A 17898-nucleotide genomic window follows, 5' to 3' on the forward strand; every position below is an offset into this window, starting at 1 on the left:
TGAAGCAAGGAATTTTTAGCTAGCAGAAACAGTACAAACCTGGTTATTCGTCTTGAGGTCAGAACATGTATTTTGTAGAAATTTCTCTTTAAATAGTAAAATACTCACAGGAACAAGCTTCTTGGTAGTTAGTTTTTGCCTTCTTTTGCTTGCCAAGGCATTTTCTCCTTCCTAGCCTTTATTTTCTCCAAGCAGAAGGCAGGCACACAGAACATGAGACATGTGGCCAGAATTGCAAAGTTGGAGTTAGCATTTTTAAGAGAACAGCTTTTTAGTATTATGTGTTTCTATATTTTAACTCATATATGCTTGATATTTTAAGGATACACAGTTTTTCATACACTAGTAACTATTGCAGGAATTTAATTCTCTGCTTTTTTTTGGGGGAGGAGATCTAGGGTAATCTACAGAGTACTTTATATTGAAAGAAGAGTTTGGGGAAATACTTACTGAATGGATGGAGTACTTAGATATATACCAGTGAAGGAAAACCCAGTCTTCTTTGTGCTAATAGAATTTGGAAATCAAGACACTTAGAAGAAAATAGATTCTTTTGTTACAGTTCTCATCTATTTTGCCAGTGTGGGGCCCGGGAATCTGCATTTTCTATATTCTGGCTGGGTTTTAGGTCAAGTCCTTGGGGAACAATTTGATATTATTGTATTTTCAAGGTGAGCCAACTCTGATAATGATTGCTCTGAGGGTAGTATTTTTCTCAAAGGGTTGTAATAGGGAGTAAGCCTGATGCCCTGCATTACAGTCAAACAGAGGAAAGGAAACCTCAATATCACTACAACCTGCTCCTCCTTGGAGTTTGCAAATACTACTGAAAGAAGGGTAATAAAAAATAAGAACAAAAACTCACCAACCAAGCAACAGCAACAAAACCTAAACAAACAAACAAGCACCCAACCAATGACCTGTTTCAATAAGTCTAAATTCAATAAACAGGAAGCATGAGCATCCAAGGCCCCACCTCCAATGAGAGTGAATCAAACAGAATCTCAGACAAAGGATTAAAAAGAATGAGAATGAGTTGTACAAAAGAAATGAAAAAGGAACAAACTCTTGAGTGAATTCCAAGAGAATACAATCACTTGAATGACAAAAGGAAGTCAGCATAGGATACAAAAGTAGAATTCAAACAAGAGACAGAAACACTGAAGGAAAACTAAACTGAGACATTGAAGAATTCTGAGCCAAGTGGAAAAACTCAATAGAAAAACCTCATCCGAGCTGGAGAGATGGTTAAGAGTGAGTGTTGCTCTTCCAGAGGACCTGAGTTTGATTTTTAGTCAGGTGGCTTACAACCACTGGTAAAACCAGTTCTAAGAGATCTGATCTTTAGAACATTATGAAAGGAGAAGATCTCAGAATCATGAACATAGAAGAATGATAAGAATTTTTTTTGCAAAAAGCATTAGAATATAGATTCAATAAAATTACAGCAGAAAATCCCCCAAATCTAGGGAAAGAATGCCCATCCAGATACAAAAGGCACTGAGGACACCAATGAAACAAGTTCAGAAAAGAATTTTCCTACATCAAATTAGGTGAAGGATTAAATATCCATAATAAACAATGTGGAAAAATTGTAATAGAGGAATACAGAGTCATCCCAATAGGAGTAGATCTCTCAAACATAATAAAACAAGACAAACCAAACCTTTTAAGTAAAGAGGGCTTTGAATGATGTTATTTTGAGCTCTAAAACACAAAAGTCAACCTAGACTATTTTACCCAGAAAAAGTAGCTATCACAATTGAATGCAAAAGAAAAAGTTGGTCACTAATGATAGTCTACTATACTCATAGATTGGTGCCTAACCCAATTGTTATCAAAGAGGTTTTGTCCAGCAACTGATGGGAACAGATGCAGAGAACCACAGTCAAATGCTATGTGGAGGCAAGGGAACCCCACAGAGGAGGAGCAGGAAGGATTGTAGGAGCCAGAGAGGTCAAGGAAAACAGGAGAACATGGCCTACAGAATCTACTAAGCAGGGCACATAGGGGCTCCAAGAGACTGAAATGACAAACATGGACCCTGTATGGTTCTGAGCTAGTTCCTCTATATGCACCTTACGGTGTGTAGCTTTGTGTTGTAGGCCTCCAAACAATGGGAATGGGGATGTTTCTGACTCTTTTTTCTGTGATTGAGAACTTTTCCTCCTACTGGTGGCCTCTTTCAGCCTTGTTATGAGAGTTTGTGCCTAGTCTTATTGTATTTTGTTATGCCATATTTAGTTGATATCTCTGAGAGGTCTGCTCATTTTATATTTTTTATTTTTGTTTTTTTTTTTTGTTTTGTTTTTTCCCAAATACATGTCTCCCCATTCACAATTCAGACCAGGTACAATGGCCTAGGCTGAAGTGTATATAGGGTAGGTGTATTTTAACTCCTCTTTTTATACAGTCAGTGTAGGGACACAGCCTGTGGTAAGCACAAGGAGGCCTATTTTTGGTTTTTCAAGACAAGAGTTTCTCTGTATAGCCCTGGCTGTCCTGGAACTCACTCTGTAGACCAGGCTGGCCTTGAACTCAGAAATCTGCCTGCCTCTGCCTCCCAAGTGCTGGGATTAAAGGCGTGTGCCACCACTGCCCTGCTGCTGCTCTTTTTTGTTTTTGTTTTTTTTTAAACAGGGAAATGGAGGAGGAGTGGATTTTGGGGTGAGGAGAGTGGGTGGTGAGGAACTGGAGGAGTGGAGAGAGGGGAAACTTCAGTTAGAATGTAGTGTATAAAAGAATAAAAAAACAGATCAGGGAAGAAATGAATGAAATAGAAAGGGAAAAGACAATACAAAGAATCAATGGAGCTAAGACTTAAGTTTTCAAAAGACAAGTTAAAATTGACAAATCCTTAGCCAAACCTAAAGAGAAAGGGAAGATGGTAATTAATAAAATTAGATATGAAATGAGAGATGTATCTTAAAACTGTATATTCAATAAAATAGGAAAACCTAAAAGAAACAGATGAATTTCTAGACACATATGACCTATTAAATTAATCTGAGAGAATTTAAAATGAATCTGCAAGCAGCAAGACTAGAATATGAATAAAAAGTCCAGGTCCAGATGGATTCCTTGCTGGATTCAAGTCTTTCAAGAACCAACACATTTGCTTCTCATTCTAGTCCAGAGTAGAATAGGAAGTCTACCAAACTGCATTTAGTGAAGCCAGTGTTATGCTGATAGCCAGATAAAGAAACAAGAAAAAGGAAAAAAAAATGATAGACCAGCCTCCCTGATGAACACAGATGTGAAGATTCTCAATAAAGAAATATTTGCCCATTCAATTCAAGAACACATGGAAGGATCCTTTACCACGGCCAAGTTGGTTTTAACAAATGAGCAATCTTCAAAAGATAAAATACAAATGGTCAATAAACATATGAAAAAATTTCCACCTTACCAGCCATCAGAGAACGTACACATCAAAACTACTTTGAGGTTCCATCTCATCCAGTTCAAATAGCAGTCATTAAGAAAACTAATAACAGTAAGTGCTGGTGTGGATGTGAACAGAAGGGTATCTTTCCACTTTGCATGGGGGGAATGAAAAGTCTATCATGGAAAGTACTGTAAGGTCTCTCAAATCAAGAGATCTACCATATGCCTCAGTTACACCACCTTGAGCATGTAGCAGAAAGCCAACACGACAGAGATGCGTGTACATCGATGTTTACTGCAGCACTACTCACACCCACTGAGTTATAGCACCAAGGTTAGATGTCTAACCAGGGAACAATGTATAAAGAAATGTGGTTTATGTACACACTGGAACTCTTTAACCACAAAGAAGACAAGTTGTGCCATGTGCAGGAAAATGAAGACACATTCCTATACCATTAGTGAATTAAGTCACCTGCAGAAAGACAAATAACAAGACATTCTTTCACATTTGGTTCCTAGAATTTATATAGATACATAAGATCACACTTGTATGTATGCTGTGAAAGTGGAAGTGAAGCTGTCTAGGGAAAAAGAGTAAGGAGATGGTTGAGAAAACACAGAATGGGAGTTTGGGGAGATGTCTCCAGTGTGCAACATATACTGACATGAAAACGTCCTTCTGCAACACAGTTCCATCTATAATCAATATACATGATGAAATATATTTTAAAAGCATATAATATATATAGTCTACTGAACATCACAGGTCAGCACATAGAACACTTGAGTGTACTGGATTTTTCCCTACATGTGTGTGGTTTGACATCAAACCAAGGCTTACTGCTACTGCATAATATTATAAGATAATATCAGGCATACTACTAGCTTGTGAAATGAGTAAGATTCAGAATTCAATGTGTATGTGTGTTTTAAACCCAATGTATATCACTTTCACACTGTTGTAAAGTTGAAAAGTTGTAGCAAACCATTGTAAGTCAGGACTGCTTATATGAGTCCCTATATACTTTGGAAGCCTGCCCTACATCCTTCAGAGGTTGATTCTGGGTTCTCTGATGTTTAGATTTCTCTTTAGAGGTGATGGGGCTGGAACACTGAACCTCGAGTACATGGTAAGTGCTTTATAGTTGTGGACCACCCAACTCTTAATTTTTTTTTGTTGTAAAGATTTATTTATTTATTATATGTGAGTGCACTGTAGCTGTCTTCAGACACTTCAGAAGAGGGAGTCAGATCTCATTATGGATGGTTGTGAGCCACCATTGTGGTTGCTGGGATTTGAACTCAGGACCTTTGGAAGAGCAGTCAGTGCTCTTAACCTCTGAGCCATTTCTTCAGTCCTGCAACTCTTAATTTTGAATAATCAAAAATTGAAAGACATATTCCCATTGGAGAGGAGCCTAGAACAAAGCAGGGTGTGATGCCATCTCATGTTAAATGGTCTGCTCCTTCATTAAGATGGAGGAGTACATCTGATAGTATTGGCTGAAGGACAAGTAGGGGTTCATTAGTAAGGTCAGGACTTATGCAAACCAGAGCATTCTTGGTGCTCACATAGTCATTCAACATTCAGCACACATTCTTGGCAAAGAGTGGAGCATCATTTCCTAATAAGGTGATTATCCTTAAAAAGAGAGATGCCCCAAACTACTGGAATGAGCCTGGGGATGTAGAGTGAGTTCAGCAGTTTGTCAAAGCAATTGTATGGAGTCTCTTTGAATTTTAACACAATAGTAGTTTGTTGTATGAAACGAACACGCCTCTGTCTGTGGTTTTAGTGCCACCAGAGGCAAATACTTGAAGATGCCAAGGAGTGTGCCATTATCCTGGGTATCTTTTAATGCAAACTAAGGCCACAGAAAAGAACTACCATCCCTCACTTCTTATCTAATAAGATGTATTCGGAGAGGAAAATCCTATGGAGATAGCCTGATCATACCTTATGTATTACATTTAGATATTTTCTTTTGATACAGGTTTCATTTTGTTGCCTACACTTGCCTCAAATACCTGGGTTCAAGTTATCTCCCTTCTTTAGTTTTTCATGTATCTGAGACAATAGCTGGGTGCCCCTGTGCCTGGCTCTGAACAGTGTTGATTAAACACAAACATACCGGAAGTGAAGATGGTGCCGATAATTTTAGAACAGCCAAGGTTTCTGCTACTTATACTTTTGAGATTACTGAATATAAAACCAATTCATTCTGAACATAAAATACATGTGGACCTGGTGGTGCAGGCCTAGAGTTCCAGCTTCGTGGGAGGTCAAGCTAGAGGAGACTAAGTTGAGCTGCATAGGATGCAGAGTGAGTTCACAGCCAGTCTGGGAAACTTAGTTGGGGTCAGGTCTCAAGATAAAAGTAAAAAGAAGGCTGGGTCATAGCTCAGTGAGAACGCTCACTCATATTAGTCCCTAGGATCAATTCTCAGTTCGACAGAAGACACAAATACGCAAGCATGACTGTTCATTAATACCAAAATCATGACCAATGTCACTTCCCTTCCTTTATTTTTGACATTAAAAACGACAAACTACCAACTTTAGTGTGGTATCTTGAAATGGGAACTGACTCCTGCTCACACCGCTGGGCACAGCTGCCCTCCTGAGAGCAACATAAGAAGCTTATTTAAAAAGCTATGGAATATTTAGTGTTTCTGAATTTTAAATGCAGGACAAATTAACATTAAGAGTCCTTGAATATACTTCCGTTTTCTAATCCTATTAAATATATATATCATCACCATTACACCCCAAAATAGACACTGTTTATCTAGTTCTCATAGATTAGTAAATGCCAAGCCAGCCTCAGAAGCACACTCTGTGGTGTTAGAAGTGCTTCTTTTCTAAAATTCCTTGCTCTTCACCCCGTTCCTGTTTTAGGGAGCTAGACTTTCACACTTCTGTCATCTGAAAAAGGATGATACAGAAGTTCAAAGGTTCACAGAGGAATTAAGTTCCTGGAACTTTATTTTCAAATGCTTAAGTCTGACCTTTGACAATAAGTTTGCAAGCGCATTAGAGAAGCATTGGGCTTTTCTGGTCACAAAGTAGACAACAAACCTGGGCCAGAAAAGGACAGTTTAAGGGTCCCCCATCTCTGGGATAATATTTTTCACATTGGATTCTGGAGCAGGGTGGCTTGGGATCATTGGACAATTGTCGCAGAGCCTGGCTTGACATTGGAATAGCAGAGTAGAAATGGCCACAAAGGCTCAGGCAGCTGAGCATCAACATGACCAGAAAAGTTCTCTAGGGGCACAGCTGTCTCGGGAACAGTGAAATGATCCCATTGATCCCCAAAGGGCTAAGGATGTAGGCAAAGGAGACTGGGTGTGATGGTGTCTGTGACAGGGTAGTGACTATTCAGAGGTGTTTATGGCAGAAGGCCAGGTCTATTCTTGCATCTCTTAGGGGCTTCTGTGGTTTCACATGATGACAGCCAATCAGACTTCTGTCCCTGAGGACCCCGTATAGTATCCTGGCACCACAGAGATTCATGAGCTCAGCTGGAATTCCAGTAGAAGGGAGATGGATGAGACTTTTAAGCAGTTTTTGTCTCTTGGAAGGATGGGAAGCTTGTAATAGCAACAACCTTTGCACAGAGAAAGCTTTGCATGAATAGAGATTGTTATTCGTTTGGGAGGGTGAGCTGACATTCCCAGTTCATACATAGTACAAGGCTTCAATGTCCCCACTTGAAAGGTACTGAAACAGTTCCTGTCTCAAAGATTGTCAGGAAGATTAAATGAGGCAAAATACAGACTTAGACTAGTATTTTATATTTAGTAACTATAGTAAAAACATCAACTCATTCTTACCATTTTAAATTTGGAGTATATCTAATTTCTCATATATTACTTTTCTAAGAAGAAACTTAAAAATACTTTCCTTTAAAAAAATTAAAATGTTTTCTATATCATGTAAGGGGAGGCTCCATCCAATTTAAATTTTCTGAACAAAAGATTTGTTTGAAGGAAAATTCACATATGATTATCACATAATGAATAACAGCATGGACATTGTTCTTCCACCCAGACAAAAACAGAATGTGAGAGGCTTCTGTACTTGGACATGTGTCCCTCAAAGACATGTGTCCTTAGCCCATCATTACCAAGAAGCAATGGAACTCTTTTTTTTTTTTTTTTTTTTTTGGTTTTTTTCGAGACAGGGTTTCTCTGTATAGCCCTGGCTGTCCTGGAACTCACTCTGGAGACCAGGCTGGCCTCCAACTCAGAAATCCGCCTGCCTCTGCCTCCCAAGTGCTGGGATTAAAGGCGTGCGCCACCACTGCCCGGCGCAATGGAACTCTTAAGAACTGGGACTGACTGGGAATTTTAGGCCACTTCGAATGGTTCTTAAAGGGATCCTAGTCCCTTTGGGTTCTTGGCCATGAGCAGTTTTCTGAACACACGCTCCTACCTTGCTGACATTCTACCTTGCTGTCTATCTTATTGCTAAAAGCAATAAGGGCAAAGTTATCATGAACTGAAACTTCCCAAGCTCTGGCCCCAAATGAGTCATTTTCTGTTAACAGGCTGATTATCTAAAGTGTGTGTTAGGGTGATGAGAAGTGACCACACAAGCCAAACAGTTGGGATGGGATTCTGATGAAACGGTGTTACCGGGGGGCTTACGTAATCTTTCTGCATTTTCATCTTCTTTATTTATAGAATGGATATATTCCAATATATCTAATTACAGCAAGGATAAAATGAGAGGAATCATGTGAAGGACTTTATATTGTGTCTGGCACACAGGAGGACTCAGACGTAGAAGATAATTTAGGTATGTCTTTTATTAGACAAAATCAAATACTGCCAAGAGAGCAAGAAGAATCATAAGAAAGCTATTCAAATGTGGGCTTTCCACTGCATAGGGATATTGCCAAATAGAATGTGTTATTAACAATTGATGTGTAGAGGGAGGCACAAAGGAGAAGCAGTTAAGATAAAATCTGCAAAGAGCTTGCTGAGGTCCAAGTGCTGACGACCTCCCAACGCACCCACAGACTTAGTCCTAGTAGTGCTGCTAATGGGATTTTTATGTGGTGGAGCCTAGTTGGATCCTTGGGCATGCAGCCTGGGAGAGGACTGTCATCCCTTTCTTTTTGTGTTTTACTTTCTGGTCATGAAGTCAATAGCTCTACTCTGTTATGTGCTTCTGCCTGGCCCATCAGTCATGGACCAGAACGCTAGGCTGGGCTGGGCTCAACTGGCCTGTGAGCCATTTGTGAGGCAAAGTAGACCTCTCCTCTCCATAGGTTTATTAACGAATTTCCTTAGGAGCTGGTTCTAAGGCCAGGAAGCTAACACACAACTACAGTAGAAAGTCCATAGGCAATCACCCCTGTCTTTGTGGAGCACTTCCCTGGGGAAACATGTAGTTTTTGCTTTGCTGTCATGGCTGACATCTGCTTACTGATAACTTGGTATTTCACTTTTGTGTGTATGCTTGTGAACAGGAAGCCAGGGAATTCACAATTGAACTCACAAAGATCTGATGTGCTACATACTAATTTTTGTGTGCATGTGCCCAGTAATGTTATGCTACTAACCTTTCTGGCTGGGGACAGCTGGCTATCCAGGGCCCAGACAGTTCTCAGAGAGAACAAAGAACACAGCTGTGAGAAAGGCTCATGACCATCTAATAATGAAAACTATATTTCATCCAATCATGTGTGAAACAACCAGTCTGGAGCCAAAATAGTTCACTTATTTGGTTCATGGATTCAGGAGACAACTTACTCTGCCTGCAACATAGAAGCCTAGGCACAGGGAGGCCAGAGACATCCAAGGACCGCTTGGTAGGCCATGTGGAATCCTTTGAAGTTAGCCAGCCTTTAGCCTGTTCAGTTTGCTTTTCCTTTCCAATGGAGCTCTCACCAAAGACTCTGGTCTAAGGCTTTCTCTTCCTCCTGTCTATCCCATAATCACGTTGATGTTTTTCCTGGGTGCTCTGTGGGGACCTCTGCCTCTTGTATCTAAGAATGTAAGGAATATTCTTCTCTATTCCTATCCTGTGTCTCCCTAGTGGCTCTGTATGACTAACCATCCCATAAAATAATATAGAATATTCAGACAAAATGTTTTTCAAGTGTAAGGAAACTATGCATGAAGAGAACTTATCTTCAGGGAGTTTATGTCATGTGCAGTAAGGTATAAGGTTGACTCATTGGAAATAGTGTCTAGAATCCAGATTGTGTCCATCTGGACTGGGACTCAGTTCTACAGAAGGACTACCTTTTTCTATTTTGTGTCTCCTGCCTTAATTGCTGTAACAAATTTCTGCAGTCTTGAAACGATAGAAATGTATTATCTCATGGATTTAGAGGCCTGCATCTAAACTCAAGGTGTCACTCTCCCCTGGCTCTAGATCTTCTCTTGCCCCTTTGGGCTGTTGCTTATTTCTAGTGTGCTGGCAAAACTCTAGCCTTTGCCTCTCTCTACCCATGGCCACTATAGCTCTGTAGTCACTTTCTCTTTCTTACAAGGGTACTCTCATTGGCTTTGGGGTCTATCCTAATGATTACATTTGAACCCAGTCTTGATCCTCTTTATTGTCTTTTCAGAAGTTCTGCTCCTGAATAAGGTCACATTATTAGGTTCCAGGAGGACACACAACTTTGTTGGATACTGTCTTGCTTCTGTACACCATTCCAAATATATTGGAAAAGGTTTCATCCCACTTCTTCTATTGCTTACAGAAATGCTAGTGTGGAAACAGACCAAAATGTCTTCATTCCATTTCAGTGGATGACTGAATAGTTGCAGACAAGGCAAGGGATGTTCAATGAGCAAACCTAGCAAGGACAGGCATGGTGATTTTGGTTTAGAGAAGAACTGGGTGTCCATAATAGAGTGGGCAGCCGATCTTGGAATGAGGTTGTGTACTTGAAGTGGGAGGGGGGTGCTCTGTGTATTGGTTCAGCTTATAAAACATGAAGAAATGTTGGAAATGCAGAGCTCTTTCAAGTGGAAATATAGTTATAGTAAATTGATCATATATATACATACATACATACATACATATGTACATACATACATGAGATCTGACACACACACACACACACACACACACACACACACACAAGATAATGGATCCTAGGGTCTTGTATGTGTTAGGCAAAAGCTACCACTGAGTTTCAACCCCAGCCCTCACTCAGGAATTTGATGTTATTTTAACTTTACACATTTACTACTGAGTTGGCATTCGGTTTGAAATGAACATAACGTGATATCTGCACGAGAACCGTCAACATTTTGTAATCAAATTCCCTTGGTGTTCACCCAGGCATGTTCTCCCAAATGTCTGATCGTTCTGTCTCAAGAAAGAAAAGGGTTCTCTGCTTTGCAACTGACACACTAAATTCCCACTCTGATGACTTTGGAAGCTTGCTTGGCTTGTACTCAGAAATGTGTTTGTGAAAAGTCTCAGGAGAGATGAAAACTGTGTTAGTGACACATGGTAGAAAGTACAGAAACTATATGGGAACTATGTTAAATACATGAACTTGGAGAAGTACGGTTTTTATCTACATAATTACACATGTCTAATTGTAATCAGACATTAGTTACACAATTATATAATAATTGTCTAGTCTAAGTAAATTACATATGTAATCTCTATATTCCTTAAATTTTTAGAAAGATGGGATTCTTTCCCATCTTTAACCCCAACTGAAAGGGGTCGAAAAAAATGGTAATTTTTTGGCTTGAATCATGCCCATGAAAATGTTCAATGTCTTAATAATGTTTTAATGGTTTTGTATGAGGTGTTTTGTTCTTTAGACTTGGTTACTGTGTTTGTTACTCTTCCTATTGTTGGGATGAAATTTCTGATAAAAATAGCTTAAAGAAGGGAGAGTGCATTTTGTCTCACAGTTCAAGGGGATGAGTCATGGCTTGGGAGTCATGGCAGAAGATTAAGGGCTCTGGTCACCTTGCATCTATGGTGAGAATGCAGACAAAGATGAATACTGGTGCTTAGTTTGCTTTCTCCATTTTATTCAGTTTGGGACTCCAGCCCATGTCATGGTATCCACACAGGTGGGGTAGATTGTCCCGCCTCAGTTAACTCAGTCTAGAAACTACCTCACAGAAGTACCTAGAAACTGCCCTCTTCGGTAATACTAGATTCTTTCTGGTTGACAGTCAGGGTTAACCATTGCAAATCTAACTCTTCTAAGCTTGACACATATCAACTTGAAGCAACACCTACTTTTTTGTATCCATAAGCTCATGACCATCTAATAATGAAAAAATACATCTAGTCCAATTACAAAAGCCTCCCACAGTTTTTAAAAATAGTTCCAACTCGGTTTAAAAGTCCAAAATCCAAGTCTTGTCCAAGACTCAAGACAACCTCTTAACTTTGATCTCCTATTATAAAAACGAACAACAATAATGCACTTCTTTCATAAACAGACAATGGTACAGACTAAACATTTCCATCCCAACAGGAAAGAATGGAAAGGGACATAGAAAGGGAAGGGCAAACCAGTTAGACTAAAACCCAGAAGGGAAAACATCAAATCTCACAGCGTACTGTTCAGCAACTCGGACTTTGGACGAAATCATCTGGGCTCCAAAGGGGTTTATTAGTCCTGTTACAACAGCTCTGCCAGATGCAGCATACATATTCTTTCTTGTGCTGCCTCTGCTCTCTGCCTGCAGCTTTCCTTGGTGGCATCACCAACATCTTGGAGTCTCCGCTGCAATGTAGGCTTTACCTTTCCAGCTTTGTGCAACTGTTTTCAGAGTCTCCTTACAGGGACTCCAACCCTAGCACATGTTGGATGGCTTGATCCACTTCTAAGGATCTTGTTGCAAGCCTATGTGACTTCCTCACTCTAGCATCTTTCATGCCTATAAAATCAGTACTACACAGATGCTGCTGTCAAGTTCTGCTGCCAGCTCCAGGTGTAGTCTGGCTCCCTTCAACTCTAGCTGTAGGCGTGGCTGTGTGCTGCTGACTCCGAGGTAAGTAATTCTTCTTTAGGGGATTACTTTGGAGCAAAGAGCTAAGCATTCTTAGTTTATGCTCTCTCCTTCCAAATTAATTTGCGTTTTACAAGTTGGAGGCTTTACTGGGTAGGATCTTGTCCAGGGCACATTTTCTATTGTTCCATTGCAGAACACGATGTTTATCTTTTATGGTGCTAATCAATTCACATACTAAGGTGCATCTGCTACACTTTGTCCATAGCCTCAAATGTGCTGACACTCTTTTCCTTGCCGAATTCAGTTTCTGTGTCTTTCTTCTCTCTTTCCCTGTAGATCTGAGTGAGGGAGTGAGGAGTAGTTATGCCACAGTCTGACCTGATCCTTTGTTCACCAAGTGGAGTTCACCAGAACTCCTAGCTTTTTCTTTTTAATCACCTCGCTCTCCAGATGATGATAAAGTTCTGTTGTCCTTCTTGAATGTTCCAGACCACTCTGACACAGACAGACAGCAGCAGCACATACCTAAACATCTTAGAGGTTTGATCAGAGTGAAGATTGGGACGCAGGCAGAATGAAGTCAGAATATTTTCCAAAACGACTTCTAGCCTTGCCCTTTCAAAAACTCCAGGAGCTGGGCTTCCACTGTTTGACTTTCTCTTGGCATTTTGGTCTTTCAACCTCCCATTAGAATGGCCCCTTAAACTCTGCTCACTGTGGTGGTCTAGGACTTCCTAATCCCGCACCTTGCAAACTGCTCCACATTCCTCCCACAAAACAGTTTTAAAAGCCTGCCAGGCCGTGGTAGTGCACGCCTTTAATCCCAGCACTTGGGAGGCAGAGGCAGGTGGATTTCTGAGTTCGAGGCCAGCCTGGTCTACAGAGTGAGTTCCAGGACAGCCAGGACAACACAGAGAAACCCTGTCTGGAAAAACCAAAAAAACCTAAAAAAACCCCAACCCCCCCAAAACCCCCCAAAAGCCTATAAACCCTGGGCCATGTTAATCACAGCAATGACACCACTTCCTGTCACCTGTTTTCTGTATTAGTTACTTAAAAAAAAAATTATGTGTATGTATGTGGGCCCAGAAGGAAAAGCAGATTTCCTGAGGCTGGAATTACAAGCAGTTGTTAGCCTCTGGTGTGGGTGCTAGGATCAAACTCCAGTCCTCTGGAAGAGCAACGAATGCTCTTAATTGCTAAGCCAATCTCTCTAGAGCCTGTATTAGTCACCTCTAATGTTTGTTGCTATGACAAAATGTCTAACAAAAGTGATTAAAGAAGGAAGGGTTCCTCTCGACTCACAATTCTTGGGTATAATCCAACTTGGTGTGGCAGGAATTGGCAGCAGGAGTCTGAGCTGCTGGTTGTATTGTAATTATGTTTAGGGGAGAGAGAGGTCGGCACATGTACACAGCTCACCTCCCCCTTGTTCAGTTGGAGCTGCAGACCTGGAAAGGTGCTTTACATGTTTAGGATGAGTGCTCTCACCTCAACTCATCCCATCTAGAAACCCCCTCACAGGTGTTGCCAGAGGTTTCTCTCCCAGACGAGTCTGGATGCTGTCAACCGGACAGTTTCAGTCAGTCATTAAAATTACAGACCACCGTGGATCCTAACTCACAAAGACCTGTCTGCCTCTGCTTCCTGTACGCTGGGGTTTTGGGTTAAGTTTTATCTTGAAATTTTTCTTAAGGCAAAATGTTCCCTCTCACTACAAAAAGGATGTTTTATTTGATGATATACTTTTAATCTGTGATTGATCATTTTAAAAGTTACCCGTATATTCATCTCATTTCTATAGTCTAATACATTTTATTTTACACGGTTGGAAATATATCTAATATGTCTTCGTCAAATATGCATGACGTTTGTATATTCTGAAAAGATCAAATTTCTGGTTTAATTTAATTAGCATTAGCAAGAATTTAAATATGGATGTCTTAAAAATGAGTAGCCCTGGGAGCATAAATTATCCAGATACCCAAAAAAGAAGAAGAAAAAGAAAAAGAAAGCCACAGCTGGCCAAGGAAATGAGAACACTGGGCGTCAGAAATAACTCAAGTTCCTAGTTTTTTATCACCTGACTCTACAGATGGTGATGAAATTCTGCTGCCCTTTCTAAGCACTCTAGCCTGCTCTGTCCTGGGCAGACAACAACAACACATATGTGGACATCTTAGAGGTCTGATCAGAGTTAACATTTTAGAGGGTAGCATTCTCATGCGTGAACTTGGAGGTGGGGCAAATGCTTTGTAGTTATCTTTTTTTTTTTTTCAGATCTACTTTGGGGAATTTTTTTTTATTAGATATTTTCTTTATTTACATGTCATGTGATTTTTCTTTTCCCAGTTTCCCCTCCCAGGAACAAACAAACAAACAAACAAACAAACAAAAACAACAAGAACAAACCCCTGTTGGCTCCCCCCTCCCCATGCTTGCCACCCCACCCTCTCACACTTATTGGCCCTGGCATTCCCCTACACTGGGGCACAGAACCTTCACAGGACCAAGGGCCTCTCCTCCCATTGATGATTGATTTTGCAATCCTCTACTATACACAAGTTGCCAGAACAATCAGTCCCACCATGTATAGTCCTTGGTTGGTGGTTGAGTCCCTGGGAGCTCTGACGGTACTTATCTTATGCTGAACATCTCCCATATAGCATCTCATTTAATCCTCTTTAAAAAAAATTCTCTCTCCTCTTTCCTCTCTCTCTCTCTCTCTTCCTCCCTCTCTGTATATATGTATATGTGTGTGTGTTTGTGCGTGCGTGTGTGCATGCATGTGTGTGTGTATGTGTGTGTGTTACCTTTGGAGGGAGTCAGATCCTCTGGAGCTGGAGTTGGAGATATTTCTGAGTCACCTGCCATGGGTACTGGGAACTGAACTTGGGTCCTCTGCAAGAGTAGTAAGTGCTCTTAACTGCTAAGCCATGACTCCAGCCTTCATTAACTTCTTTTAGCAAACTGTGGCCACAGTTACTGTTTTTTTTTTATTAGATATTTTCTTTATCTACATTTCAAATGTTATCCCCTTTCCTGGTTTCCCCTCTGAAAAAAAATAAAACCCTATTCCCTCTCCCCTCTCCCTGCTCACCAACCCGCCTTCACAAGTACAGTTTTATGGCCATCTTCTAAAAACAAGAAGGGTTGCTCACCACCCTTCATATCATCACTGAAGTAGAACTCTTGGAGGCTGAGCCAGCGGTCTGGAATGCCTTATTGTCTTTGTTTGAGCTGTTGCCTTGGGGAGTCTGAGGAAAGCACCTGGCTAAGGGTTATTACCACAAGGACCACAAGAACTGTGACTTATTATTGCTATTTTTCAATATGATCTGTCTAAGGCTACCACCAAAGCAGGAGTTTCCTTTATGCTGAGGACCTGTTTTGCTGGTGAATTTGAGACAGCCCCAGCTTCTGCTTCCTGGACGCATTCCACTGAATGGGCCTTTACCTAGGACTGTGTCCAAGTAACAAACAGGTGCAGGCAGAAGTGGCTGGCAGCCTGTAGATTGCTGCTACATTTTCATCTTTAAGAACTGTGCAAATATTCAGGGATTTTTAGCAAATGCTGTTATTTAAAGTGTTTGCCGCCCTCTAACTCAAAGGCAAGAGTAGCTCTCACTCATCAGTTTAAGTGTCTACCAGTGTAGAGCTTGTGTTCTGAACTGAGTTCTGAAAATACAACCAGAAGAAAAACAAAACAAAACAAAACAAAACAAAACACCAAAACCATAAAAGCCTGAGGCTGGAGGGTGCAGTTCCATAGCTGACTGCTTGCCTAAATCAGATCTTCAGTTCCATCCACTTGGCACAGTTATTAAATAGAGGACAATTGTCACAAAGTAAGAGACAGTGCGGCTTGCTCTTTGGCACTTGAGCCCAGGTGAGAGGCTCAGCCAGAGGAGGCTTAGGCAGTGAAGGTGAAGACGTTGTTAGCGCTCTGTAGACTCAGCTATCGCCCTGGGGATCCCCATGTGCAGAGGTTGGGTGAAAATAGTCACTTTGTACCCCCTTAGGAAGACAACTTAGTTTTGTTTATTATTTAGGATTCACTGAGAAGAAATGGCCTGTTTCCCTTAGGCTCAAGCATCAGTTTTATAACATAAGCTGGGTGAAGTTTTGCTTATCCAGAGTGGAGTTTTTAAGCTAGGTCTCCCTCTAATTTTATTTGTTAAAAAAAAAAAGCTTAATTCATTCCGGGTGGTGCTTTATAAAAACTTACGATCCAGAGTTGGGACAGCTAGGCCTCCTATAGGCTCTTCATTTACACAGTGCTTCCGGTGTTAGCAGTGTAGGTATATTTCTGCCATCTAAAAATAGTACCGTATTTTCCCCCAAGTGAGAATATTCTTAACTTGTGTATCGATTAACAGATTAGTTTTGCAGTGAACCAGCTTCCGGGCTGGTATTAAATTGTTTTGGTAAATTTTTACTTTAAAGTTTCAGAAATCTCAACTGCTACTTTTCTAAATACTCTATTTGGTGAGCATCCTCACTTGGTGGCCTTGTAAGGCCCTGGGGCACGTTGTTGCTGGGACAAGGAAGTCCCATTTGCCTACTTTTGTTTTCAGGAATTTTCACGTTTCCTCCCCAGCTGTACTGAATAGAGCAACAGTGTCTAACATGCTGTGAGTCCTGGTTGTATACCTGCACTTTCCGAATCTTTTATACTTAATCTCCCCCATCTCACAGTTGAGGTACAATCATTAAGCCCCTTTGAAAAGTTTGCATAATTGTTTAGATTCAGTCTCTGGAGACGATATTCTCCATTTTGACACTCCTGTGCCAAAAGACATGAACTGTGCAGGCTTCTTGGGTTAAAACACTTGGTTGTGCCGAGTAATGATTTTCCTGAAATATTGGGGATAACACTAAAAAGCCACAGGCCTTGGATATGGCATCACTGTAATAACACTGCATTGTTATGGTCACTGTATTAACAGCACCAGGAAAGCAGAGGCGGGGGGACTGTGTCAGTGCATTAGAGGTCAGCCTGGTTCCTTAGTGAGCTCCAGATCATCCTGGGCCTTAAGGTGGACCTTCCTTCAAAACAACAAACAGACAAAAGCAAAGAGAGCAGATACTGAGGCAAATCAGCTGTTTGTCAACAGGCGCTCTGAATTCCAGTCTTGTTCTGGTTAGAGCAGCCAGGCCCTGCTGGCTGGGACCCAGCTCCTCACTCACCACAGTGGTCCTCATCAGCTTGGTTCCCGCAGTCGTCCACACCATTGCAGTGAAGCAGTTGAGGCAGGCACTTGCTGATGTTCCCACAGGGGAAGGAGCCAAGGGGACAGCTGACATCCTGTGCACTTCCAAGGGTGACTGGGGGAAGGTGGAGAGAAATAGGACAGTTGGAAAGGGTACTAGAGCCCCCAAGGTAGGCCCAGTCACAGCTCCCACACATTTGTCCCCTGGTCTGGTGAGTGGAGAAACCTGGCATTGCCATCACCAGGGCCATAGCTGCTTTCCAGAGCCTCTGCCCCACTAGGGAGCTCACCACAGCATCTTTTCCTGGGGTTTTCTTACCAATCCCTATTTCTTTGT

General features: G+C 41.1%; 1 protein-coding gene and 1 non-coding gene across 2 annotated transcripts in view; both read right to left on the reverse strand.

The window, feature by feature from the left end:
- The window catches only part of Rxfp1 (relaxin family peptide receptor 1), a 116663-nt gene that overhangs the window by 55316 nt on the left and 43449 nt on the right, over nucleotides 1-17898 (reverse strand). Inside the window, exon 2 of the mRNA XM_031376032.1 lies at nucleotides 17539-17676. Coding sequence (XP_031231892.1) covers nucleotides 17539-17676 — 138 coding nt within the window. The remainder of the gene's footprint in view (nucleotides 1-17538; nucleotides 17677-17898) is intronic.
- LOC116094557 lies at nucleotides 2321-2453 on the reverse strand. Its single transcript, XR_004120195.1, has one exon. It is a non-coding gene; the product is annotated as a small nucleolar RNA SNORA51 (small nucleolar RNA).

Source organism: Mastomys coucha, unplaced genomic scaffold (assembly GCF_008632895.1).
Source record: "Mastomys coucha isolate ucsf_1 unplaced genomic scaffold, UCSF_Mcou_1 pScaffold16, whole genome shotgun sequence".
NCBI classification, from domain to species: Eukaryota; Metazoa; Chordata; class Mammalia; order Rodentia; family Muridae; genus Mastomys; species Mastomys coucha.